This window comes from Pseudonaja textilis, chromosome 2, assembly GCF_049901715.1.
Source record: "Pseudonaja textilis isolate UNSWEBS1 chromosome 2, rPseTex1.2, whole genome shotgun sequence".
Lineage (NCBI taxonomy): Eukaryota > Metazoa > Chordata > Lepidosauria > Squamata > Elapidae > Pseudonaja > Pseudonaja textilis.
Window position 1 is genome coordinate 65,111,579 of NC_141991.1, and position 27,625 is coordinate 65,139,203.

The 27,625-nt window shown below is 39.2% G+C and overlaps 2 protein-coding genes across 2 annotated transcripts in view; one reads left to right on the forward strand and one right to left on the reverse strand.

Annotated features, from left to right (window-relative positions):
• LOC113454863 (uncharacterized) overlaps nucleotides 1–20,250 on the forward strand; it is a 27,342-nt gene extending 7,092 nt beyond the window's left edge. The window contains exons 2-5 of the mRNA XM_087923162.1: nucleotides 10,245–10,601; nucleotides 11,663–11,873; nucleotides 13,999–14,101; nucleotides 19,823–20,250. Of these exons, the coding sequence (XP_087779288.1) occupies nucleotides 10,245–10,601; nucleotides 11,663–11,873; nucleotides 13,999–14,101; nucleotides 19,823–20,250 (1,099 nt within the window). The remainder of the gene's footprint in view (nucleotides 1–10,244; nucleotides 10,602–11,662; nucleotides 11,874–13,998; nucleotides 14,102–19,822) is intronic.
• The window catches only part of B4GALT7 (beta-1,4-galactosyltransferase 7), a 13,549-nt gene continuing 1,631 nt past the window's right edge, over nucleotides 15,708–27,625 (reverse strand). The window contains exons 2-6 of the mRNA XM_026726197.2: nucleotides 25,760–26,110; nucleotides 23,910–24,135; nucleotides 23,564–23,647; nucleotides 23,310–23,414; nucleotides 15,708–21,313 (exon numbers count right to left, since the gene is read on the reverse strand). Coding sequence (XP_026581982.1) covers nucleotides 21,158–21,313; nucleotides 23,310–23,414; nucleotides 23,564–23,647; nucleotides 23,910–24,135; nucleotides 25,760–26,110 — 922 coding nt within the window. The 3' untranslated portion in view covers nucleotides 15,708–21,157. The remainder of the gene's footprint in view (nucleotides 21,314–23,309; nucleotides 23,415–23,563; nucleotides 23,648–23,909; nucleotides 24,136–25,759; nucleotides 26,111–27,625) is intronic.

A 27,625-nucleotide genomic window follows, 5' to 3' on the forward strand; every position in this document is an offset into this window, starting at 1 on the left:
CTGCCTAGGATTCCAGCTTTGACTCTGATGTAATCACTTCAGTGTGGCTTGAGCCTTGGGAGCAATTTAGCAGCTTCAAATAATGCAGCAGTTGGGGTTGGGGACATCCTCAGGAGTCTTCTTCACTTCCAAAGGCTATTCATTCGGGACAGAGTTGATTGTTTTCCCCCTCCCAGTCTCATCTTGGACCTTCACAGAAGTCCTGGCTATAGAGAGTCAGTGTGCAAGTTGCTAACAGGCCTATAATGGCATCAAAATCTGGATTTCCTGAATGATGTCAAGAGTTTCTTCAGAACTCAAAAGAACTATACTAAGGAGGGGGCTCATTCACTATAAAGCTCATTTTTTTATACATGGTGGCATATAACTTTAATAAATAAAATGACAATATATTAATGAAGTGTACTGCTTTATCTTTTACTCAGAAATGTAAAGGATTACAGTTCTGTTGGTTTCAAATAAATATATTTAGAGGTTATTATCATGCAACACGACCTTATATATTCTGAAGAAAATCCTGCTTCTAAGCTTGATGTGAGCTTCTCACAGCAAATTTGCAACTATTTCCAGCCTTAATTTCACTTGTTTTTGCATCCAAAATAGAGAAGGTCTTTATAACATCACAGGTAATGTTCTTATCAGGTTCACAACATTGTACTTCTATTCTGCTTTGATCAGACTGCCTCTAGAATACTGCATCCCATTCTGGGCAGCAAATTTTAAGGATGGATACTGATAAACCAGAATATGTCCAGGGGAGAACAGATAAGACATAAAGGAAAAAAAAAATACAAGGAACAATTGAAGACATTGGGTGTTGTGATTGGAAGGACCAATCCTGTTAGGAACTTTGAATCTGATGACTGTTAGATCGTGGATTGACGTCAGAACCAGGAAACGTTAATCTGATGGGCAAGCCAGTTAATTAGCACGTTGCCTTAATGGGTATAAAAGGACAAAGCTGAGCTAGTGCCTTTCGCCAGGAACAAAATGACTGTTTGAATTTCAAAAGGGAGTCCTAACAGTTTTGCCTGCAGTTTTGAATGAGGACGTTACTCCCTTCAGTTTGATTTGATTGTGAAATGGCTGCTTTCCGTTTGTTCGTTTGAATTTCCAAGAGGGGACATAACATTATTGTTCCTGGCCAAAAAACAAACCATCTTTAAAGTAAGATGGATTCAAATCAATTGCAGCGTTTGGTCGAGCAGCAGCAACAGCAAATAAATCAGCTACTGCAAAGCAATGTGACGCTTCAGAATCAGGTAACACAATTGCTGAATTATGTTTCCAGCTTACCAAGCCCTGCTGCTGTTCCCCCTGCCCCTCCTGTGAGGAAAAGCCCAGTTTCCATGCCGGAGAAATTTTCTGGGCAAATGGACAGGTTCCCGGCATTTATGGGTCAATGCCAATTGTTTATCTCTCTGAGGCCTGAAGACTTCCCAACTGACCGGTCTAAAGTGGGATTTATGATCAGTTTATTAACCGGGCAGGCTGCTAATTGGGCTACTCCCTTGTTGGTTCAAGATAGCCCGTTGTTGAATAATTTTCAGGGTTTTCTTCAACAACTGAGAGTGATGTTTGAGAACCCAATTAAGATACAAACTGTGGATAGACGGTTACGGGACATTACTCAGGGGAAATGTTCCCTGCAGGATTACGTTGCAGAATTTCGGTTGCTGTGTTTGGACTCCAACTGGAATGAACCGGCTCATATGGCTGCATTCCAGGAAGGCTTGTCTGATGCCATCAAAGATGAGCTGGTCCATGCAGAGAGGGCTTTAACTTTGGATGCATTGATAGTTCAGTGCTCACGAATTGAAGCTCGTTTACAGCAACGTGGACGCAAACAGCTCGGTATGGAACCATCTTCGTTCTCTCGTGCACAACCCACGCCACCGAGAGTTTTCCAACCCACGGTTAATGTTGAGGAGCCGATGGAGTTAGGTGCACTCCGCCCTTGCTTAACAGCGCGGGAACATTCGAGACGGTTCCAGGAAGGCTTGTGCCTTTATTGCGGGGGTCTGGGACATTTTGTAAATTCCTGCAAATGGAAAGGGACCCGCAGACCCGTACCTGAATTCTTGGTTCGTCGGGAAAACAGGGTAGACCTGACCTTAAGGAGGCCCTAGGTCTGGTACGTTTCACATCTAGGCCCCGCACTGAACCTGTTACAGATACTACAGTGGTTGGAATTTATGATTCACGATGGAAAAAGGGACGATTCCAGTACTTTGTGGGAAGATTAGAAAATGAAACGGAGATTCGTTATTGGCAGAATGTGGCCAAGGTACATGCCCCAGACCTTGTTCAAAGATATCATGCAGAATTCCCTTCAAAACCACATCCTGAATGTAAGACTCGGGGGAAGGGCCCTGAGGTGGGGGATAGTGTTGTGATTGGAAGGACCAATCCTGTTAGGAACTTTGAATCTGATGACTGTTAGATCGTGGATTGACGTCAGAACCAGGAAACGTTAATCTGATGGGCAAGCCAGTTAATTAGGACGCTGCCTTAATGGGTATAAAAGGACACAGCTGAGCTAGTGCCTTTCGCCAGGAACAAAATGACTGTTTGAATTTCAAAAGGGAGTCCTAACAGTTTTGCCTGCAGTTTTAAATGAGGACGTTACTCCCTTCAGTTTGATTTGATTGTGAAATGGCTGCTTTCCGTTTGTTCGTTTGAATTTCCAAGAGGGGACATAACAATTGGGTATGATTAATGGGAAGAATTACTGCGAGGGGACATGATAGATGTCTGAAGGGTAGAATTTTCTAGAAAACAGGACACAAAAATACAGGTATAAATTACAAGGAGGCAGATTTGGATGAACATTAGAAAAAAAAATCCCCACAGTAATAATTTTTCAACAATGGAAGAAACTGCCTTGGGAGATGGTGAGCTCCCCTTTGTTGGCTGTGTTGGAAGTGCTGCTATTGTGGATTGAGTTTGAGCTTGGGTAGTTCTCAGGACATCTTCCAACTCTTCATTCCATGATTCTTTGAATTAGCTATGCCAAGCCAATTGAGCTGATAACATTCAGATCATAATTGTTCAGCAGCCTATGGAGGCAGCTAAGATTATCAACAGCTGGAAATGTAAGAGATTGGGGGGGCGAGGGGGTGTAAGATAATGCTATTCAAGTGAACAGTTAAAGCCCAATGTGTAAATTCAATATTTGAAATAACAAGCTGATCGTTTTGGAACCCAAGTCAGCTATTCCCAGCCTGCCACACACACGGCTTGCCAGGTTTGCAGTGGGATCCCAAAAAGCCAAAGTCTTTGGGAAGGCATTCAGCTGAACTCGGCTTGACAACTCCACTGCCTCTTGCCATCTCATTATGCAAATGGGACGTGACACAGCTGAGTGGTGGTGACTCAGTCTTGCTCCCTCCTAGCTGCGTTCTGGGGTTTGTTCCTTTCCATCCCTCCTCAGCTGTCATGAGGCAGGAATTGGGGGCGGGTTGTCAGGGAGCCTCCTGGCTTAGTGTGATGGTTACACCTGGGAGAGATGCCAACATCACTGCAGTTCAGCTCAAAATAAGAACCCGGGCAGAGCACCTTCTGGCTTAGAAATTACACACTGTGCTTCTAACACATGCTCTATGCTGGGTGTGTTCCTCGTCAGTCATATATGACAAACTCCAAATTTCTCCTTAGCTTCCTGCATATTTCTAGGCAGAGACTCAAAACTTGACCTATAATCTTCTCTCCCCCAAAGGGCAGACAGCACGCCACATTCCTCCTTATGATCTTCCCTCTCCCAGCCTAGGTAACAATTTCTGTGTGTGTGGGGGGGTATTTTTTCTCAGCGGTCTTTGAGAGTACTATCCTCAGGCACTCATTCATACTTCTGTCCAGTTAGACCTTCTCAATATCTTTGCTGTCTCATATTTGGTTATCAATGCAGTCTAAACCTGACAGAAATAACAGGGCTGTGCAAAATGCCCAAAGGGGGCTTTAGATCTCCCCCATCTTTTCTTTGAAGGTTTCACAGATTGTCTTCAGATGCATGTGCATGCATAGCTGCCTCTGTTTAGCAAATTGAAGCAGTCTTATACACATGTACAAAAAAGTTAGGGAAACCCACAAAGCTGGGAGGCTGAGCTTTCTGCAGGATATGGTGGCCTTATGGTTCTCATGTCATATTTTTGTGAAGCATCCTTTGAATCCTTTCCACATTCATACCAAACAGTAGCCAACATCACTGGTTTCAGTGGCCCTTTCCAACTCTATAATTCTGTGGCCTCCGTATACTTATTTATTTATTTTATATTTATTTCTCAATTGCTTACAAGATAATAGGCATAAGTAACAACATAGTTATGAATACATGGATACATGTAAGAAAAATTTAAAAAGAAAAGAAAAGAAACAATAGGACAGGGACGGTACGCACGTTGGCGCGCTTATGCACACCCCCTACAGACCTCTTAGGAAAGGGGTGAGGTCAATAGTAGACAGTCTAAGGTTTTGGGGGTTTACTTGTGGCTATGCCACAAATCCTATCTGTTGTAAAAAGCTAGTGCCCCTGTGATGCACATTGCTAGTGCACATTGCTACCACATTTGCAGTCACAGAGTCAATATAGTTTTTGCCATTTATTGTCCCAAACGAAGTATCCGATGGTCACAAAGACAAAGAAAGTGCAGGTTTGCCTCACAAGCCTATTCTGTTCTGGTCTATACTATGTTCTCCTGGCTCTTCTTGTCACCCGTGCAATCTGTGTTTGCAAACTGACGGGCAAGTACTATGAAATAATATATCCATAAAGCACAAATAAATCTATCCTTCTGCACGGTTGGTGTCCTCCACACTGAAGGGGTATGCCACTCTCTTGCTGGGGTGGCGTTCTTGCGTAAGTCATCTCTTGGGGGGGTCTCATTCCATGCCAGGTGGAATTGAAGAAAGCCGTGGGAAGATCAGAGCCAAACATGTTTGGGGCCGCCCATATTCTTTTTGTTTTGCAGCATTCTCTTCCTCCCTTCCTCCTCCCTTAACTGTCTGCGAGGAAAAAAGACGGGTTGTTCTTGCCAAGGGTTTTTGAAAATATGAAATCAGTCCAAGAGTTGCATAGGGTCCTAAGGTTACAGGTTGCCCGTTTCTGCCCTCCAGAAATTGCATGGTACAAATTGGAGTATGAGATCATAGCATTCCCTTGAATCATCAATGCAGAGGCCCTAGTTAAGTAGAATAATAGACAGGGTGAAGGTTAATAAACTGAGAGTTGATTCAGAAGACAGGAGTATTATTTGTGGATGATTAACCTGCTAGGTTGAATACTCCACTCCCAGAAAAGGATCAAAGCAAGACTTATGGAATGCTGTTGGATCCATTGTTGCTGCTAGAGGCACATGCAATGTTCATGGAGTCATGTGCCTTTCATTAGACTAGGCCAGAATGAGCAACCTGTTGTTCTCCAGGTATTTCTGGACTATAACTTTCACAAGTCCCACATAGCAAGGCCGTTAACCAATGGTAAAGCATTCTGGAAGGTATAACCCAAAACATCTGGAAGGTTCCCAATTGTGTAACTGATGCCTTGGGAAAGTTTGATTCATATTGAGGGAACCTTTATGGCACATTACATGTGGACCTACCTTTGGAAACTAATTCTGTTAATTTGTTAATGGGGATAGATCAATCACATTATGCCACATTTTGCCATTTATATATTTTTATATTGGCTGGAGCAGGCCAAAGAAAAATAACCTTTTAGTAGCGATACCATCTGAAGAATAATATCTCAGAAGAGGCTCATTTGAAGTCTACAATATATTAATTCTAGCGCCAAGTAAATGTTTGGTTCCTGACAACTTCATTCCTGCTGCTGATTTCTACTTATTTTTAACGAATGACTATTTATCATATCGAAGAAATAATTCAGGTTTAAGTAAAAAATGGCTAAAATCAAGTATGACAGTGAAATAAATAAAGTCATGACAGCTAAGGGTAATAAAATCAGCGTTAACTTCTGCTTCCTGCCTGGACCAATCCCTGTAGTTTTCTTGGCAAGATTTCAGAAATGGTTTGCCATTACCTTCTTCTTAGGGTTAATTGAGACTAGCTGGCCCAAGGCCCCCTAGTTGATTTAGTGCCCAAGGCAGGACTAGAACTCACAGTCTCTTGGTTTTTAGCTAGGTAGTTTAACCGCTACAGCAAATTGACTCTCATGGAATGAAGAAGGGGAGGCAGGATAGTGGGCTGGCCCTTTGAGAGTCTACCCTTGGGATAAGATGGATTGTACAAAAACATTTATTTATTTATTTAGCTTATGACGATGGTACAATTAGTCAGGAAATTACAATGTTTGTATAGTTATTTGGCTGCCGAAGAGTACTAGTTTTTTTAGTTTTCATGCACGCTATCCAGGGGGCACTACAGGGGCAAACTAGCTCTGCACCAAGAAAGATGAATGGCTTCCTGCAGAAACACCCAGCAACTCTCACCACAAGGGTCAACTTACTGTTGGGCATCATAACTGGGCAGGTCCAGCACTGGAAGGGATCCAACTGTCTGCATGAAACACTGCCACAGACCCCACTGAAGGGGTACCTATTTATCTACTCGTGTGTAGAATGGTTTTGAAGCTGCTAGGTGGGCAGAAGCTGAGGCAAGTGATGGGAGCTCACTCTGCCCCACGGTACTAGGACTCAATCTGCAAAGATCACCTCCAGTGTCTTTGAGTTACTGAGCTACCACGCCTCTTGTATACATCCACATCTGAATAGTTATAAATCAGAGACTCTTCCTTTGGGTGTGGATGTGGGTCAGGTTTTTTTTTTCTTTACATTTCTGGGTGTAGCAGAGGAGCAGTCATCTATGTCCCTATTTCAGAATATTTGGAATCTCCCAATAAATCCTGATCTACACTCTAAGGTCTTTAACCTGGAAATAAGGAGAAACTTTCTGACAGTGAGAACAATCAACCAATGGAACAGCTTGCCCTCGGAAGTTGTGGGAGTGCCATCAGTTTATTGGACTGCCATTTGTCAGAAATGGTGTAGGCTCTCCCGCTTGGGCGGGGGGTTGAACTAGATGACCTACAAGGTCCCTTCCAACTCTGATTATCTGTAATCTGTAATCTGTCTGCAACATTAAAATGTAAAGAGTAAAACAAGGGCCCAGATTGTTGGGGGCAATATGCTAACTATAAACTTCTTAGAGAGGGCTGTAAAGCAATGTGAAGTGGTATATAAGTCTAAGTGCTGTTGCTCTTATATTGTCCTGTTGTTCTTCTGAGGAGGATTGCACATCCTTCTGTGCAGGCCTCCAAGCTGTTGTCCGTGTTTTTTCATAAAGGAAAATACACTAAGTCTATCTTTTCATTTTATAATTCTCAGGACTGGAGTTTCAGTGTATTTTGTTACTCCGTTTACATTACACAAATAGATAGCTTGATTGTACTTCATGACAAATTATACATTGTCTTGGGGGATGTGCAAAAAAAAGAGTACTAACGTATACTTTAACTGCTTCTGCTATAGCATTATTCTCTTTAAATTTCAAATTTTAGGAATAACTTTAGGTCAAAGTTACATAATGTTTATTTCCAATCACAGAAACATCTATATAAGAAATACATGATTGCAGGAAAAAGCAGGCATTGCTATTTTTTTCATTTTGCACATAGTAGTTAAGTCCAGGAATGAGGAGAGACTCAGGTTCAAGTTCACTATTAGCCATGGTGGAGATGCACTGATGCCTGAGCCAGTCAGTATCTGAAGTCCAGTCTACCTCACAGGGATATTGTGAGAGAAAATGAACAGGGGAATGCTACATATGTTGCCCTGAGCTCCCAAGGAAAGACAATATTATATATAAATCGAACAAACAAGCAAATTTATTTCTTAATACAGGAAGGAAAATCATTCAAGTGAGACACTGATCCAGCATCCTCAGTTTCAAATAGAATTGATCTGAGAAACAATTCAATTGGCTAACCTGCACCTCTTAAATCTCACTTTGAGGGAGGGACTATTGGAGCTCACCAAAACTGTGCTGCTGAAATATACTTATCCAAATGAACGTCCAGATGAAGAACTGTAAGTTTAAAATAGGCTTTTTAAAAAAGCAACTCATATTCCTTCCCTTAAATATTGTCTAATAGTGGGACCTGGCCAGTGTGCCTTTTCTGTGGTGGCTTCTACCTTGTAGAACATTTTCTTCCCTGATGATACAGGAGGCTCCCATCCTTTAAGCCTTCCAGAGGGCCATAAAGAACAGTCTCTTCCCCCAAGCAGAGTTCATTGTTGCTGGGAATTGCTCAGAGTTCTGCTCTAAGACAGACGGCCATACAAATAAAATAAAATAAATACTAAAAATCCAACGGCACCTGCGTTTGGAATTTGAGCGCCCTCTAGTGCAACAGTGATGTTACTGCCAATCTCTACTTCCACCTAACCTTAAAGAATGCATACTAACGCATACCAGCCTACTAAATAAAAAGTGACGAGATTACTCTATCCCAAGCTATGTTCCCTGGTCATTTAATTGTTATGATTGTTCTGCTGCATATGGACACCTTAAATAAGAAAATCTATAATCTTTTAGCCCTTTTAACCCTTTCCCAAATGTAAGGTTGGATCTTTAAATCAAAGTGCACAGAAGCTCTTCGGGCACCTTAACATTCAGTTTTGTTTCTGAGTAGATTAAGAAATGGCGTAACCTATGCAAACTAATTCAGTTTACAAAATCCAGGGTTTCCAGTCGAATGTGAATATGCAGAAAGAAGGGAAGTGTGTCTTCTGCTTTGTTTTTGCCCATAGCAGTATCCAGTTCAGGCTATACACTCGTATAGAGGGAAACTGGTAGTGCTGTAACACACAACATCATGGGGCAATTAGGTGTTACTGGGTGTTTTAAGCCTTTATGATCTTGTATGGGAATTGAATAAGGGGACTTCCCCATATTTTAAAGGGAAGGAGGGAGGGAGGAAGAGAGAGAATTTACAAATAGTCCTTGACTTACAACTACAACTGAGCCCCAAATTTATGTTGTTAAGTGAGTTCATTTGTTAAGTGAGTTTTGCCCCATTTTATGGCCTTTCTTGCCAGAATTGTTAAACGAATCACTGCAGTTGATAAGTTAGTAACATGGTTGTAAAGTGAATCTGGCTTCCTCATTGATTTTGCTTGTTAAACGGTTGCAAAAACTAATCACATGACCTTGGGATACAGGAACAGACATAAGTATGAACCAATTGCCAAGCATCTGAATTTTGATCACATTATCATGGGGCTTCTACAAAGGGTCGTGTGAAAAATGGTCATGTCTCTTTTTTCAGTACTGTTTTAACTTTGAACGGTCACTAAATGAATCGTTGTAAGTCAAGGACTATCTGCATTATGTTAACGGATCAAGTGTGGATCAGGTATAATTTGTTTACTTTGATCACTGCAGAGGGCAACTAAACAGAAGAGGAAAAACCTCCTGCAGCTGGATGGAAAGAAGAGAAGAACCTTAGCAGTGGTAGCTTTATTAAACTCTGAGAGTCAAGCTTTTTTAAAAAACAAACAAACCCAGAATTAGTTTGTCATCCCAAAAGCCATTCCCATATTGCTACATTAGATACTGCTTGACAACCAAACTGGATTTAGCAAGAGGGCCTTGTTGAAGAGGTGGGTGGAGTTAGCCAGAAATCTACCCACTGATTGTCCACCTAAGCAGCTTCCATGTTCTAGAATGGTGTCATTCAGAAAACAGTTTTGAGGTGGAGGGATTGATAAGAAGATGGAGCTGCACATAAATCAAGGAGGGACAAGGTCCTTGCCATTGGTCAGGTAGAGTTGCTCCACATATATCTCTTTAAGAATTATTAATTATATGGGTCGCCCCTTATTTCTAGAAGTTCTGGTTGGTTCAGTCGTCCTTAGATTGACACCTGCTGTGTTGCTTCAGCAGGTAGGAAGGGATCAGATTTAAGAGCGGGCCAATGTTGTTGGCTGAGCTCTGTTCCACTCAGCTTTTCCTTCTCATGCCTTCCTTTCTTGTTTCTCTCATTCCAGACTGAATACATTTCTCCAGGATATCTCGGCCACTTTTTGTAGTGAAAGACAGCCTACTTACTAATTCCTGTAATTCTGACCTGTTACTACAAACAAAAATGCTGCCCGAGGCAAAATTAGTTTTCTGCCACATGCCATGTTGTTTTCTTACTTTCCCACATTAACATTAACCCAGTTAACTTCAGCTATGTCAGTGACTATCCCTGTTTCCTAAACCCAATATAACGATGATTAATGTCTTTATAGGGTAGATGAGGACCTAGAGAAGGAAAAGGCCTGGCATCCTACCCACCTGCAACTGACTGTCCTGCGGGCCTGCTCCCTGCGCCCAAAAGGAAGCATGGGCACCAGCAACCCCTATGTTGTGATTCAGCTGCAAAAGCAGAAATTTAGGACCTCTGTGGCGCTTCACAACCTGAGCCCTGAATGGCACGAAGAGTGTACACTGCAACTGCCAACTGTGCTGGACGACTCAGAAGAACATGGCCTTATCCTTACTGTCATGCACCAGTCCGTTCATCACTTCAACCAATTCTTGGGCAGGGTTAATTTGCCCCTTGCCCAACTTTTTCAAGACAAAACAAAGAGGAGAAACGAGTGTGTGGATTCAGTTCTGTATCAATTTTAGGAAAGATAAGCAGACTTTATCTATCTGAGCCCCAGAATGGGAGCAGGGAGAAGGTGTGGGAGGATACAGCATGGAAGTGATAGCTCTGCATTTTCCTAGCTTAAAATAAGTGGATAACACCATGGAAGACAATTCAGGAAGGAATTGTATAGCCAGGGACTGCCATATGAATCCTCCATATATATATATGTGTGTGTGTGCGTTCAAACAAGCAGTAAAGAAAACCAACTAAAGCAAAAGCAACATTGAACAGTTAGTTTCTTTAAATCCTGCACGTGCATTAAGAATAATGTGCCAAATTTTGGCAGGGAATTGAATACTAGAGCCAGTATCTACAGGATAGAAATGGATTAGGCTGATGAAAAATCATATACTGAACGTAAATGGATAAAATATTAAATGAGTTGCATCTAATTGGAAAAGCAAAGTGAAAAGGAACTTTGCAAGCATCAATTCTTGTTAAATGTTTGATATCTAAGTACTCCTGTCTCATTCATAATCTTGGGAAATGAGTCAAAATAATTCTGAGCCTTTGGCAGATTATCTACTTACAATAGGATAACACACATAGTAGATCGCCAGCAACATGCCATCAAAAAAACACTACCCTTACACACAGGGGGAGGTGGCGAATTTCTAGGGCTGTGTACTGCCCCTGAGAATTTAGGGATAGACAACGTCACACAAAATTTTTACTAACTTGTCACTCTTAAAACAGAAGAAGAGGGTAATTATTATACACAAAATTGAAAAGTAATCATATCCGCTATATTTAAATTGAATTGATGTAATTTAAGTTTAGTCTTTGTCCTGGTCACATCCATTACCTTTTGGCCCATGATCCTTGGTATGGAGTTCAATAACTTAAGTAGTGTCCTAAGCTGAAGAAAAAAAAAGTCTATCGCTCTCCTTTTTTTTTTTTTAAACTGGGTGATTTTAAAATATCAAAAAAAAAAAAATGCTTGAAATGGCAGTAGCATTGAAGAGTACTACAGGTCCTGCAGTAAAGGTCATTGCATTTGTTCGGCAGGTGGTTTGTGCTGCAATCTCGACCTGGAAAGAAAGAGAAGATCCGAGGGCAGCTGCAGCTTGACATCCAGTTCTTACAGATCTCATCGCCAACCAGTGAGCCAGCAATGAACTCTCCTGGGACCTGGACCTTCTTCACCAGACTTTGTGGGAGTAAGAAGGGCAGGAAGTACAAAGCCTACAAAGAAACTCCATCTCAGTCATCTAGCTTGGTAGGTCCAACAGGATGAAATTTCTTTTCTTTTCTTCAAGTGCAAATGGAGAAATGCAGCCTATTGATGCTAAAAAAAAAATTGTTGAAGCTCATTTTACTTGCCTGTTTATGTAGTTGTTTAAATCAATTTGCATGGCGCCCCATTCACAAATTGCCAACTCTGGGCAGTAACATACATTGAAAAATCAAAACAGCCCCATCAAGATTAAAAAAGACCCCAATAAAGGATAATGTAATCAAGGCCAGCTCACAATCATTCAGCTCACCACCAGGAGAAAATCCAGGTTTTCAAGTCCAAAAGGACTAGAGCCATCCAAATCTCAGAAGGATCCAAAGGATGGGCAGTGCAGCAGAAAAGGAATATGTCCTGGTCACCCCAAATGACACCATTTTATAGAGGGTATCTGGGACATACCTAGTCTAGGAGGTCATGGAATAGACACACCCAATCAGAGATGGGCAGTGCTGTGAATAGCCCAGCCTTATGCCTTGTAGGGCATTATAGTAGTAACCAGCATCTTAAATTGAACCTTAAAGCCTACTAGGAATCAATGCAGCTAGCAAAGCAGTGGTGTTACACGGAAATACAATGCTGCACCCACAGTTACTCACACTGCTGCTTCTGGTGTCAGTTTCCAAAAGATCTTGAATGGCAGTCCTATGTAGAGTGCATTGCAGGAGTCTAATCTGCTGCCACTCCTTTTATTTTCTTCCAAACCTCTATAAAATCTGAGAACACATAGGCATTTTAACATATGACAAAGTAATTTAATCTCCACCAAAAGGGCAAGCCACTAGAATATAAAATGAGAGCAAACACCACTCCCTACTAGCACTGATGATTTTACCTAGTTTGGTAATGAAACATCTGTAAGAAAACAACCAAGTTCACCAAGGATTCCTCAGTAATTTTGTTTTTCCCATATTTATAATTTCAGTGCAAAGTCTTCATTAGTCAGGGTATACATAATAAAAATAGTTTTCTATTTCCATCATTAATAAAAGATCGAGGGTGGGTGTTGGAATTACAGCTAAAAACATATGCTGTGGTGCACATGAGCTGTGGTGGCACAGTGGTGAGAATTCAGTATTGCAGGAAAACTCTGCCCACAGCCAGGAGTTCAATCCTGACTGGCTCAAAGTTGACTCATCTTGCATCCTTCCGGGGTTGGTAAAATGAGGACCCAGATTGTTGAGAGCAATGTGCTAACATTATAAACCGCTCAGAGAGGGCTGTAAAGCATTATGAAGTGTGATATAAGTCTGAAGTGCTAAGTGCTATACAATGTCCTTCAACACATACAGAGAAAGACCTCATACTGGCAAGAGAAAATGCTCCTGAGCAAGTGTCATTTAGTTTGAATCCTATTTATTTTACATACTTTTTGCATGTGCTATATTTCTATGACCTATTTTATACCTATTTTACTTGCTCAGTGGAATGTTTATTCCTGACACAAATAAAAAAAAAGCAAGCTAAAAATAGCAGTGATCTAAATAAATCTAGTAATCTTGGTTTAAAATACTGTGCTATAATTTTATTGCCCAAATTCAGTATAAAACAACTCAAGGACTAGATAATCTTTGATTCTCCATCTGTTATTTGAATTTAATTACTATCAGGCTCAACCATTGTAGTTAATAGTCAGGTGTTATGGGAGCTGTACTTCAACAGCAGCTGAAGAGCTGTACGTTTTCCAGTCTTGAGAAAAAAAGCTTTTTGAACGGTTGTGAATCAGCAAATAAAATATAACCTACAGGAAAGATTTAATTCTCCTTCTCCCTCAGTTCCTATTATGAAGCAATGGTATAACTCTATTGAAATGCTAAATGCTTTAATTATTTAAAAACAACTCAATTGCAGTGTCCACATAACATGCTAGTTCATACAATATACTGATAATTGCTGGGTACATTGAATCACCAGCCAGCTAATACCCTTTGAGCCTATTCTTAGCGTGAATCTCATTGTGTACATTACAGCCAACTGGGCAGTGGGCAACGACCCTCAAAGTTTAAACAAGAAGCATACTCTCAATATACAGTATCTGCATTGCACATACAAAGACAAAATATCTCTGAGATGGCTGCAACCTTCAGGCACTGTCGCTTCTTTTCTCCAGGCTAACAATGAAGATTCATCTTCTTCAAGCATCAGCACTGAGTTGGAGACTTCAGCAGAAAAATCTGGAGCCAGTCTCGGCAGTTCTTTGCACATGGCAACAGGTGAATAATTAAGTAGTCATGCCAGCGCTACAAAGCAACTGAAAGTCAAGGCAGTCCTTGACTTACAACCAGAGGTTGGTATTCATAAGATTCTGACCAGTTCTGGAGAACCTATAGTGGAAATTTTGAGTAGTTCGGAGAATCGGCAAAAACCACCTCTGACTGGAGATTTTACAGTATCCTTCCCCTGCCACGCCCACCAAACCACACCTACAGAAACGGTAGTAAAAAAAATTGAATCCCACCACTGCTTACAACCGTTCTGTCAGGATTCTGGCAGTTACCTCCATTTAAATCATGAGTCTCGAGCCAAACTCCCAAAATTTAAAAAGGATTTATTGGGAGTTAAACTGTCCGGCACTGCCTGGATGTAGCTGACTCTGAGACACATAATTCATTGTCACCCTTGACCCTGGTTTTCCCCCATCTCCTGGGTGCATCGTAATTCATATTCTCCAATGGGACACATCCACAGCCAAGAATAATCATCAATCATGCTCTCCAGTTAGAATATTGCGCGGCAGAAACTTCAGTCACCTAATTACTATCTTTGAAAACATTTATAGGATGCAGTTTCAATTTGCAAGCTGCTGCACTGCTTCCCCCTCCCTTTCTATTGGCAATTCTAAAAAGACCATAGAAATATTTTATGAGTTGACATGTCCATTTAGTGACTGCTCAAAGTTACAACGGCACCAAAAAAAGTGACTTTTGTTTTTCACACGACCATTGCAGCATCCGCATGGTCATGTGATCAAAATCTGGAAGCTTGGTGACTGGCTCATGATTATGATGCTTGCAGTGTCCTGGAGTCATGTGATCACCTTATGACAAGCATAGTCAATGCAGAATCCAGATTCACTTAACAATTGGGTTACTAACTTAACAACTGAAGAGATTCGCTTTACAATTGTGGCGAGAAAGGTCGTGAAATGGGGCAAAACTCACTTAGCAACTGTCTTGCTTAGCAACTAACTTTTGAGCTCAATTGTGGTCGTAAGTTAAGGACTAGCTGTATAATGTGAGGGCATAAGGCTAATGAAGGCTCCAATATTCCCATCCCTGGCAAGTGCTAATTTCTTCCTAATTTCTTCCGAGCTGCCATTACTCCTCAAAGCTATTACACCTTTAAATAGATTAAAAACACAAACACTAGATGGCATCAGTTATAAATCCTACCCATTTCAAATTCAGCTAGCCGCAACTACAGCTTGTTAACAGTATATTTCATTACTTTGATAATAAAATGTAAAGAACCAGAGAGGTGAATGTTGAGTATATAGCTTGCTTCAACAGATTCATATGGCTGAACATGATGACCTGGAAATTCATGATTAGAGAACTGTTTTCTATAGATCCAGAGTTATAAAAAAACTCTTTTGTGTTATGGGGTAATTCAGATAAAAATAGATATAAAAGATTGGCCCACTTTTAATTAGTGGCCAAGCATTCAGCAAACGTAAGGAAAAAAACCCCACTTTTTGAATTGAAGATGAATGACAGGTTGTTATTCCAAGAAGATGCATTATAGGAATATATAAAAAAAAGAACTACAACTCTTTTTAAAATAAATATAGCTTCAGGAATATCAGAGACAACCATATGGGAGACGAGAAAAAGCTTATTAAGAATTCTTGCAATGTTTGCAACAATTCTGAAAAAAACAATGGACCCATTTGAAAAAGAAGTAAAACTAGAACAAATTCAAACTCACAGACATTAAGATAAGCGCATGAAGTGAATTAACGAGAAGACTTTAGGAATGGGAGAATTCCAAAAGATAAAATATATGTCAAACAAAATCATTTTGAGAATGCAAATAACTGAAGAAAACCTTTAGCGTATCTAATTAGAAAAGAGAAAGAAAGAAATACAGCAACAATAAAGAAAGGGAGCAAATTGGGATATGCAAGCTCAGAAACTACCTGAAGGATCACTACAATACTAGCGGAGTGTTTGAGGTACTACATTTCTGAAATGATACGTACAGATCGGTCTATATTCTGAAGAGAAAAATGAAGGACAATACACTAAAAGATTTATAATAAAGGTAGTCCTCGACTTATAACAGTTCATTTAGTGACAGTTCAAAGTTACAACGGCACTGAAAAAAATGAGTTATGACTATATTTCACGCTTATCACCATTGCAGCATCCCCATAGTCACATGATCAAAATTTGGACACTTGGCAATTGACTTGTATCTATGACAGATGCAGTGTCCTGAGGTCATGTGATCATCTTTTGCCATCTTCTGACAAGCAAAGTCAATGGGGAAGCCAGATTCACTTAACAACTATGTCACTAAGTTAACAACTGCAGTGATTCCCTTAACAACTGTGGCAAAAAGGGGCAAATTTCAGTTAGCAAATGTCTCGCTTAGCAACAAAAATGTTGGGCTGAATTGTGATAATAAATTGAGGACTACCTGTAATCGCATTGGAACAGCTCAACTATAAGAAAAAGAAGGTCGTAGTAATATTTTTAGATGCAGAAAATTCCTTTGATCACTTGGAGCAATGTTTGTTATTAACAATTTTAAGCAAAATTAATCCAGGACAAGAACTTAAAACCTAAGATGGAGAGCATATATCAGTGACAAATAGGAAAGATCATAGCAAGTGGTATCTTCTCTACATGTTTTTCAATGAACAAAGGTACCAGGGAAAGATATTCATTTTCTTCCTTATTATTTGTAAATGTTTGAATAGCTTTGGCAGACAAGATCCAGAGACAAATATTTGGAATCAAGATTCAGGGAGAAGAATTACAAGTGGAAATGTCACGCAGATGATCTAATACTAACCATTATGCAATCAGAGTGCTATAAATAATCAGATCACAGTGAATTCTCCAGATACAAATTCAAAGATAATAAATAACAAAATATTTAACTCCAGAAAAAAACCTTAAAAAAAATCTGGTTGTGGGATCTGTTTTAAAAAAACAACAGTCGAATGTTTGGGACTTTGTTTGACAATGGAGACAAATTGCTGAATAATTATGATAAATTATGGAAAGAAATAAAAAATGAAAGGTGGAAAAATCTAAAACAGTCTGGGTTAAGACATATTGTGGCAATAAAATGAACATACTACTAGAGAAGGTGAATTTATTTTAAATAATACCAATTTCAATCTCAGACAAAACCTTACAGGATTGGCAAAGATATGCATGAGATTTATATGGAGCAGGAAAAAAAACCCCAAGAGTAAGACTTAAAGATGTTCAACATTCAGAAAAAAATAGCTAACCTTCACAGTTTCTAACTTTAAATCATATTTTTGTCCAAGAGTGTCCATCATGTGACAATGGATAAAATCCCCAAATAGCAGAATATTAATCATAGAAGGAGCTGACTTTGTCAATGAAATCCATAGGCACCTATGGTATAAGGAAACAAAAGAATAAAACAATCTGAAAAAAAGTATTATAGACAAAAACTGATAAAAATACGGAAGAATAAAAAGTGATCTCAAGAAAGAATGAAATAATTTGGGAAAGAAAGCAGAATTTGAAACACTTATACAAAGCCAGTATCATTTATTAGAATATCTATATAAGTTGTGATTGAATTAGGCCATGGAAAAAGAAGAAATCAAAAACTGACTGGTAAAGTAGATGAAAAATTCAAATAACCACATAATGATGGGAAGATTTATTGGGAAAAAGCAAATTTATTCCAGATTATAATTTAAGGAAAAATTAGTGCAAAAATGTTTTATGGATAATAATGATCAAGATACGGAAATCATATAATAATATCATAAATGCTGGAGATATCATAACAAAGAAGGAACTATGTAGTGGTTATATAAAAAACAACAACCATCAAAAGTACTGGAAATAAATCAAAATATTGAGAAAATATGAAGAATAACATTTGATCTGAAACCACAAATATTTTTTTTTGGGGGGGGGGGTACAATCTCAGAAAATATTTACTAAGGCAGATGTTGGCTGCTGCCAGAACAAATTTGATCCAAGATCAGAAAAGAGGACCTTTGCCATCAATATCAGATTGAGGGGCTATAATTGAAGAATTTACATCTATCACAGAATTCTAACCAAATTTAAACAAGAATGTATCCCATACATAATACCAGGGGTGGGATTCTACCAGTTCACACCTATTCACTAGAACCGGTTGTTAACATTGTAAGCAGTTTGGAGAACCGGTTGTTAGAAGAAATTACTGGCCTAATCCTGTAAGGAAGGCAGGAAGGAAACATTCTGGTGTTGCTTATAGAAACTGCCTCTCTGTTAACCCTTATTACATTCTTGGCAGGACTAGACTTTCAAGAATGTCTCTGGAGTTTTTTTCCCCTCCTTTGCTGGTACTTTGCTTGTGTAGAGTGACCATTCAAAGTTATAATGGCACTGAAAAAAGTGACTTATGACCATTTTTCACACTTACGACTGTTGCAGCATCCCCACAGTCATAAGAGGCCAGGTGAGGAGATGCGTGCCTCGATGTGAGTGATATTGAGTTGGCCATGCCCAGCCAATAACATGACCACCAAGCCATGCCCACCAACTAAGCCACGCCCACAGAACCGGTTAAAAAATTTGAATACCACCCCTGCATAATACACATTAACAGGGAAAATTTAGAATATGATTTCTAAAAAATATATTAGGAGGCAAAAAGTATACTGGTAATCATCTTCACTGTAAATTATAAATATCTAAGTTGTGGTCGGGGCTGGAGAAATAGCTGGGAAGGAAAGGTAGAATGTATTTTTAGAAAGTTTTTTTTAATAATACTGCTTTTATTTGTGCTTGCTGATTTTCGTTTTATTCTATTGCCTGTATTCGCTACCTAATATGGATATTTTTGCATTTTATTATACTATTTTTAACAATAAAGATATATTTCAAATTTAAAAAAATTAAACCGAAGAATGAATTGTGTAAAACATATGCATAGTTTTTTTCCCAAAAAGAGCAAATCTGGACCAATCAGGAATTCATTATACATCAATAGCAAGTTAATTGATGGATCCTTCTCACTGCTATGGTTTTAGCCCTTTCAATGCATCATACAGATTTGCTTGAATTATGTTAATTGGCTGCACTCTGTATTTTCCTTCAAATCTGGAAGATCCTAATAAGGGATAAAATGGTACGGAGAAAAAATAATAAGAATTTGAGACAAGAGACATAGACAAAAGCTTACAGGACAAGAAAAGACAGGAATCTACTGAATCCCATTTCTTAGCATTTAATAGCTTTTTGTTATGGGCAAACGCATTGTTCTTAAATTAAATATTCCAATTTCTGTAATGAGTAGAAAAAATATAAAAGTGGCTCTGGCCCATTTTATAAGAGTCTCTTATCCCTACAGATCTACACTGTAACATGGCAACACTGTGCTTATGGATGCCAACAAATCTGCTGGGCCATTAAATTATTTGACTTCTGTTTGTGTATTTCTAAAAAATAAGCCAAATCTCATAATGCTCGCATATACTTTCATGAGATTTCATGAGGTTTTAGACGTTTTGTTTACATTTTATATACATATTCTCGCTATTATGGAGAACCCCAAAGTGGTTCCTATGGCCTGAAATGATTTCTAACTCATGACACAGCATGTATGAAATATTCCTCAGTCAAAAGCTTAAAAAAAAAGAAGAAGATGAACACTCTTGGGGAGGGTGGAGGACTTAAGGTATTGCAACTCTATTAACCCTTTTGGTTCTACCTTATCCTCTACAGCAACCTGTGTTGGCAAGAAATCTATATCCAAACCCCAACTGCAGAAGCTCATCTCGTGTAACTACAAAGAACTTCCCTCTGAAGTTACGAACACAACACAGTCTGAACATCCAAGTACCTTGGAACAGTTCAATAGCATCTTTAGTCAACAGCCTAAGAAGAAATCAAAACCCCTGAAAGAGGAAAGGAGTCCAGAGGCAGCAGGCATTTCTATGGAACCCTGGCAAGCATCTCTTCCGCCCCTTCATACTATAGGGCACAGTGATATTCCCCCAAGGGCCCAGACCCTCCATTTCTCTACAGTGAGTCTTCAACAGATCACCAATATTGCACCAGCCAGCTCTGTGATCAGCCGCTTCCACAGATGCCGAATTCAGCTGCAAAGGAGTTACCAGTTCTGTCGCAGGTGTTTTGGAGTGGGGCCTTGATCATATCATATTAACTTTGTCTCTACCTTTCTCAATGGAAAAAAGTACTACAGTATCCAGAAATATACAAATGCATATATTCAGATAATATACATGTATGTTCTGGTGCCCAGTTCTTTCACATTGAGGAGCGTTGGGGAGGGGGGGGGGAATTACAGTCATCATAACACAGAAAGGTTCATTTAAGTTGGAATTCTGTTTAGTACAAAATTAGAAAATTCGATACTATTCACAGTAGTACATAAAACCCTGTTCACACACATTTCAGATATGCTTTCAATCTGTTTGTTTTAATAGCTGTGTTTCAGTAAAGACAACAGCCTTTACAGTTCAAAAGATCTGAAAATGGGACTAGCTAAGATGGCCGGCCATGAGTTCCTGGAGTCAGAAAGCAAAGGACGTACTAACAAGAGGCACCAGAGGAAGAATGCGGTATAAGGATATTTTGGAGCAGATATTTATGCCTATAATTCCCACAAGAGAAGCAAATGTCTAACATTCCTTTGAGTTTTAGTCTGGAAAAAGAAATCTTCAAGTTGTGGCTAGCAGAGAAACAATAATTTAATCCCTATAGTGCCTCTGGGTTCACAGTTTCTTCAGATTCTTGAGATGAAGATACCTAAGACAATGTCCTTCTAACTGATAGAAAGGCACTTGGCTTATTTAATGTTTCCATCGCCACTGCAATTGTTGCCACCTTGCAGTATCCTTGTAGAAGAGGTAATGACCTGCATTTGCTTTATCAACTAGCGTAGATCCTCAGTTCTCTTTTTAACCACTTTATCCTGGCAGTTAAGACTGGTTGTCGGTTCCTACGGAAGGATTTGCCATCCCAGAGCTGAGCTGCAATTCTGGCCATGAGCTGGTAGAGCAGCAAACAAGACAGGCAATCTGTATAGCAGGAATATCAACCAAACGCGCACCAAGGAGTCTCATTGGAGTCACATTCTAGCAAGATATTGAGAACTGTGCAGGGAGCTCCTGCCACACTCAGGGAAATGCGTGATTCTACCCTGTATTTTAGGTTAGTCAATCCTCCAGTCCGGTCTACTTTGAACTGCTCCTGTGAAAAGAAAAATGTCATGAGTTATGTGGAAAAGCCAACAATACAAGAAAAAAAAAACACCAATATGGGATCATTCAATCATATACATTGTGATCAATAGCTAAAATATTCACAAGAGCTTTGAAATTTGACATTAAAAATACAGAATTACATGATATCAAAAGACTATAAATCATGCAAATCCTCTCAGCCTGTGTTATAAACACTACACGCTTATTAACTTTAACCATTTTGCATTCATTTAAGATCCAGAAAGGTAAAATATTGCATCAATTTAGGAAGATCTGATTTCTAAATAATAGAATCCATGTTAGAGATCATTTTAGCAAAAATAATCTTTGTTGCTTCATGAACTTTTTGATTACTATTTTTCAGTAAAACCACAAACTTGTAAATTTACAGACTGTGTAGTTAAAAATGACATGTATATTTATTTACAAAATAGAGATAGAAGAGGGGAATGAGAAAGTGTTCCTTATCTTCATGGAAATTCTGTATACACTAATACTGAGAGTTTTCTTCCTAACTATAACATACACTTTTGGACATCTTGTCTAGTGATTTAGTCTTAAAAACACGCGGCAGTACCTGCCTTTTACCACAGTTTAAGCATTCAACATGCACAGACATAAATATTTGGAGAGATGGTCTTTATCCACACATATATAGATATATATTCTTTCTGTTAGAAAAAGGCCAGTTTTAATATATAAAAATGGAGGTGAAATAGCAGCAAGGGCTTGAAATGCTACTGAATATATAAAAACATTTAATGAATGTTCCCCATAAATATTTTTCCATAACACAGTTTATTTGAGAACATTTGTCTTAGTCCTTCGCTAAAAGCACCTTGAATTTTCCATTAACTATTTACTTAGAAAAAAAAATATTTGCTAGATTTACATCATATGCATGGTCTGTTTTGACCGTAAAGCAGGAATTGAAATATTTTAAAGATGGAACTCGCTTATTAATGGCACTCTAGAGAGTTTATTGGAAAGAAACGGATCTCAGATGAAAGGTCATAATGGGCAGTGATATTCATTGCAAATTGCATTTACAATTCCATTATGAGTAGAATTCATGTATGCATTTCATTCTCTGTGTTAAGAGAGTTCACTGTTACTATTTCAACAGTATTGAAAGAAAGACATCAGAATCTTTATTTCATGACATCCTGACTCAATTATGTTTCTAGAACAGCTCCCTCTCCTGTCCCCAGTACTACAGTAATAGACTATACCCGTGATGGTGAACCTATGGCATGCTTGCCACAGGTGGCACGTAGAGCCATTTGTGCGGGCATGTGAGCTCCAGCCAAACTTACCTGCACTGTGCATGTGCACGCCTCCCAGCTGACTTTCGGTCCATTTGAGGCTGTTTTCGCCCTCCTGGAGGCTCGAAGGAAGTCTCTGCAGTCTCAGAAGGCCGAAAAACAGGCCTTCCAGAAATACCGGAAGTGCCTGTTTTCAGCCTCCGGAGGGCCTCTGGAGCCTGGCAGAGGCTGTTTTCGCCCTCCCGGGGGCTTGAGGGAAGCCCCTGCAGCCTTTGGAGGCCGAAAAACGGGCCTGTTTTTCAGCCTCCAAAGGTTGCAGAGGCTTCCTTCAAGCCCCTGGAAGGGTGAAAATGGCCTCCCCCAGGCTCCACTGTGGGTGCATTGTGGGTCCCAGAATGCGCACTTTCGGCACGCCACACCACAACAAAAAAGCTTGCCATCACTGGGCATATAACACTAACATAGTTAGTATTTGCTGGGGACTGGGCAATATGTGGCCCTCTACAACTTTTCATCTTACTACTAGTCATGTTTGCTACAGTAATTAGATGTTAAATGTTGAATCCCACTTGGAGATGCTGATTTGAATTTAATTCTTGTAGATGACAGGGAACTGATCAAGAGGAAACAAGAATTTCTTAGCTTACTTCATCTAAAGACAACACTGTTCAACCTCAAGATACAACTTTCATCCCCCTCCCAAATGAGAAACCCCACCTGTTTCTGGGAAGCAATACGCTTCTGATCCCTTTTGCGCCATGCTGGATCATGCAGATGCTGGAATGTTTTGTATCCACTTGTAATACCTGAGGGTCGGAAGAGCTGAAATGAAGAATAGTGGAGCCTACGTGAGCCACTAAACGACGTCATTCTTTGGGAATTGGGAAAAGAAGTTTAAAGCAGTCCCAGATCACACTGAGCACCTGAATCCCAAAGACCCAATTCCCGCTACAAAAATGATTCATTCTCACTTGAAGTCCAGCTGCTCTGAGGCGGCGATAAAATTCATCATCTTCCCTGCCCCAGCCCCAGAAACGGTTGGACATTCCATTACACTGAAACAATAATAAGGCAGTTAATCCCACAGTTTGAGACTTTGAAAGATTAGAAAATACAGAACGGTTCTCTCAACATTTCATTTCCAGGATTATAGGCCTTCCCCCCCGCCCCTCACCTCCTGATACATCTAGCAAATAGCCAGACCAAAAAAAAGAGGAAGCAGCCTATGTTTCTTTAGAAAGAGCACAATCAATAGGATCTTCTGCCTTTTGCAAAAAGTGCAGAAGTTTCTCCCGTAAGAAAGAAGTTGTGACTTACCATTTGATAGTGTTGCTTGGTAAGCAGCAAGATGCCCCCCACGTAGGTGCTATAATGATAGAGTGGGTGCAGCTCAGGTGATGCCACATGGAAAGGACCAGCTGTTGGGAAGCTGTAATCCAATTCTTCATTAAGAGGTAACAAATCGACATCATGCATGGCAATGTAGTCTGTGTCATTGCCACTTTCCAGGAAACCCACATTGATCAGAGATGCTCGGTTAAACCTGCCCAAGAGATCAATGTGAAAAAAGTGGACCTAAGTCACAAAATTCTACCCAGGCAGGTTGAATGACTTCTTTGCTGGAATTGTTCAGATCTGTATAGTATAGCATAGAGCATCCGGGCATTGTTCATGCTTTATTTATTATCATTAGCAATTCTTTAACCCACAATGTACTCAACAGATATACAGAATATTTAATATAAGAGAAAATCGCATGAAACGAAAAAGACAGATGTGGTACTTGGGCTACAATTGTTTCATATGTGGTCATCTGCTATAATGGCTCCCTTTTGATCAGAAAATTATTTCAAATATTAATTCTAATTTCAAAGACTCACTGGCCTTTGGAAATGCTTATATAATTATTCTGAATTAAATACGTACAATTTAGAGACATAACGAGAGATAATAAAAATGAGTATTGCATGACTTTATGGTCATAAAAATTAATAGTAGAAGACTGAAGGATATCCCTTGTCCATCAATGAAACAATGGTTTGAAGAATTCAGTTCTTTCTATTCTCAAACTTTATTGTCAGAATTATATTTGGAAACTGGAACTCTACCCAATATGCTCATTGTACATTCTAATTTTTCCTATTGTTGACTTGTATTGATAACAACTGTGTAACACAATATGAATATGTATTGTTTTACTATACATGAATATGCTTTTGTGTTTTTATGCCTATAACAAATATATTTAAAAGTATGTAATTTTTGTATTTCAGACATTTATTTGGAAATCATTTTTTGTTTATTATACTTTTTTATATTTCTTCCAATTGGTTCTGATCATTTTTGTCAATCAAAATAGTTTAGAAATATTTTTTAAAAATTATCTGTCAAAAAAAGAAAAGGAAAACGACATGCATATCTTGGAGGAAGCAAAAAAGAATGCAGAAAATATTTTCTTGTTTTCCGATGTATAACTAAATATATTGATCTGTAGTTAATTCCTTACACTATTATAGTTTCAGAAAAAAAATAAGACTTTTAAAATGAGTACCAGAACCAATTTCAGACATAAACTAAACACTGATCTGAAAGCTCCACTAGAGTAATAAAAATATAGTTGCAAAAAAAATAATGAAATAAAAAATACCAACCCCTCTCTATGGCAAACTCTCTCAATTAACTCATTCTTAAGACCATATAACTAGAAAAATAATTTAAAATAAAAGCTCAACTGCTATTTTATATTGGGATTATTGAATGCTATTTTGGGACTGGGAATATTTGGCAACATCCAATAATTACTAGGAGACAGAAAGATTATGAATTCAGGTTTGATCCTCAACTTACCCAGTTCTCTTATGTTAAGAATTACAAATGTTTGCTTTCCAGTAAAACGGATGACCAGTTTTTAATTTTTCCATTTCTGTGTCAGACCTGAACCATTTTGAAAAGGAATGGATGAAATCCAGAGAATAGAATAAGTTGCAAAGACAGTTGCTCTCTGGACGTGTTTGACAATAACTCCTGTAATTCCCAGCAAGCATGGACTGACCTATGGATTATAGGAGTCGTTGTTCAACACATCCAAAAGGCGTGAGTTTGGGAGGCTAGAAAAGAGGGAAAAAAGCACGAGGATAGGATTCTGAATTACTCAGATTATAAAATACCTGTGATGATCCACCTGGTTGAGAATGAAGATATGATGACGAATTTTCTTCCCGCTGAGGAAGCGATGCATATGGGGAACAAAAGTCAGCAGCTCCTCGAAACGTTCTCGAAAGGGAACCAACACTGCCAAGCGATGTGGTCCCCATGACGGATCGTCAGGAATTGGAGGCAGAGGCTCAAGTACACATGGTTTTTGAGGTACCGTTGCCTCAGCTGTTTGACTTCTAGACTCATCCCCTGAGCAACTGAACTGCAGCCACAACAGGGAGAGAAAACCCAGCAACAGCACAATAAAGAAGAGCTGAAAGAGAGAGCATTTCCAGGGTAGAATGCCCAGGAGTCGGAGAAACCTGAAGCAAAATCAGAAAAAGCAATATAACACTGTGATGGATTACTCCAGTTAAAAAAGAATGGAAGACAAAACAAGCTTCCACAGGCTTTTCCAGAGTAAGCATGGCCTGTAAGTGTCTATGGGGATTCTCAGTCATCAAGGTCATAGATGTCCCAATGGTGCTTTTTCAAGAGACAACTGGGCTTTCTTGTTTGTCTTTGAAGATGTTTCGCTTCTCATTCAAGAAGCTCCTTCAGCTCAGAGCTCAAAGCTGAAAAAGCTTCTTGGATGAGAAATGTCTTCAAAGAAAAACAAGAAAGTCCAATTGCCTCTTGCAAAAGCATCTTTGGGACATGGCCTGTAAGAGTAGAAATCATAGTTATGAATAGAATTCAACTCCAAAATACAGAAGTATTTGGGGAAAATATGGGGAGATAAGCATTAAGCATTTATAGATCCATGTTTTGTTTTAATCATAGTTTAGTGAACAAACTACCGTAATATAAAATTGAAACTAAAAGCCATAGTTTATAAGTTACTATGGCTAAGTTAACAGATTTTGCATTAAGCCAAAACCAAATAATGGCCAACTTCACACAATATGCTAATTTGTTTAGCTGTCAAATTTATATTGCTGCCCATCTTACATGAAGTGACACACAATAAAACCTGTTATTAAAACCTACTAGGTATAAGACCAATTATTTATTTTTTTTGCCTTCCAATTCACAGCAAGCCTACTCTTGCAATAAAACATAAACATATCTATATGTATAAAAGCGAAATACCACTCACACATCATCACAAAATTTCCAGAACCATAAAGCCTACAAACTTGAAATTTGGCGCTCACTAAGATAGGATTTTTTGAAATGACCATCAGAGCATTAGTATTTCATATATTAACACGCTCTGATGCTAAGGAGTTCTACTCCCCCTCCCCACCTGAAAAGAAATCTGTTCCAAAAGCAAAACACAAGCTGAGGAGAGGAATTTCAGTTTGTTTTAATTTCACAGCAGCAACCAGCTTTAGTACAGAACAGTTGAACTAAGCCATGCCCAGGCTCCTTGCTCACACAGCAAATACTCTTTCAGTTTCCAAACAGCCCTCAACTCTCTCACACACTGACAGGACGCTAGCCAGATGAGTACGGTGGATGCTGATAGGCAGAGGCAGAATTTTTCTCCCTTATTTTCTTCTCCCAAAACTAAGACCGACCAAATAGTTTTGTAGCGAAGCACAGGTATCAAGCTATATTACAATAAAACCATAAGCAGGGAAATATCACACATAATACAGTCAACAGGTGGGCTCCCTATCACCAGGGATCCACAGGTTGTTGAAAAAAATGTATTAAGGGCTTTTTGGAAGGAAATAAGAGTTGACCTAATCATCAGGAGGGATGATGTTCCAGATGGTGGATGCCACAGTAGAAAAAGTTTGCCTCCTAGGTCCTGTCAGATGGATCTCATTCACAGATGGGACCTATAATATGCCTCTCCTACCAGGACTTGATGGGATGAGTAGAATATA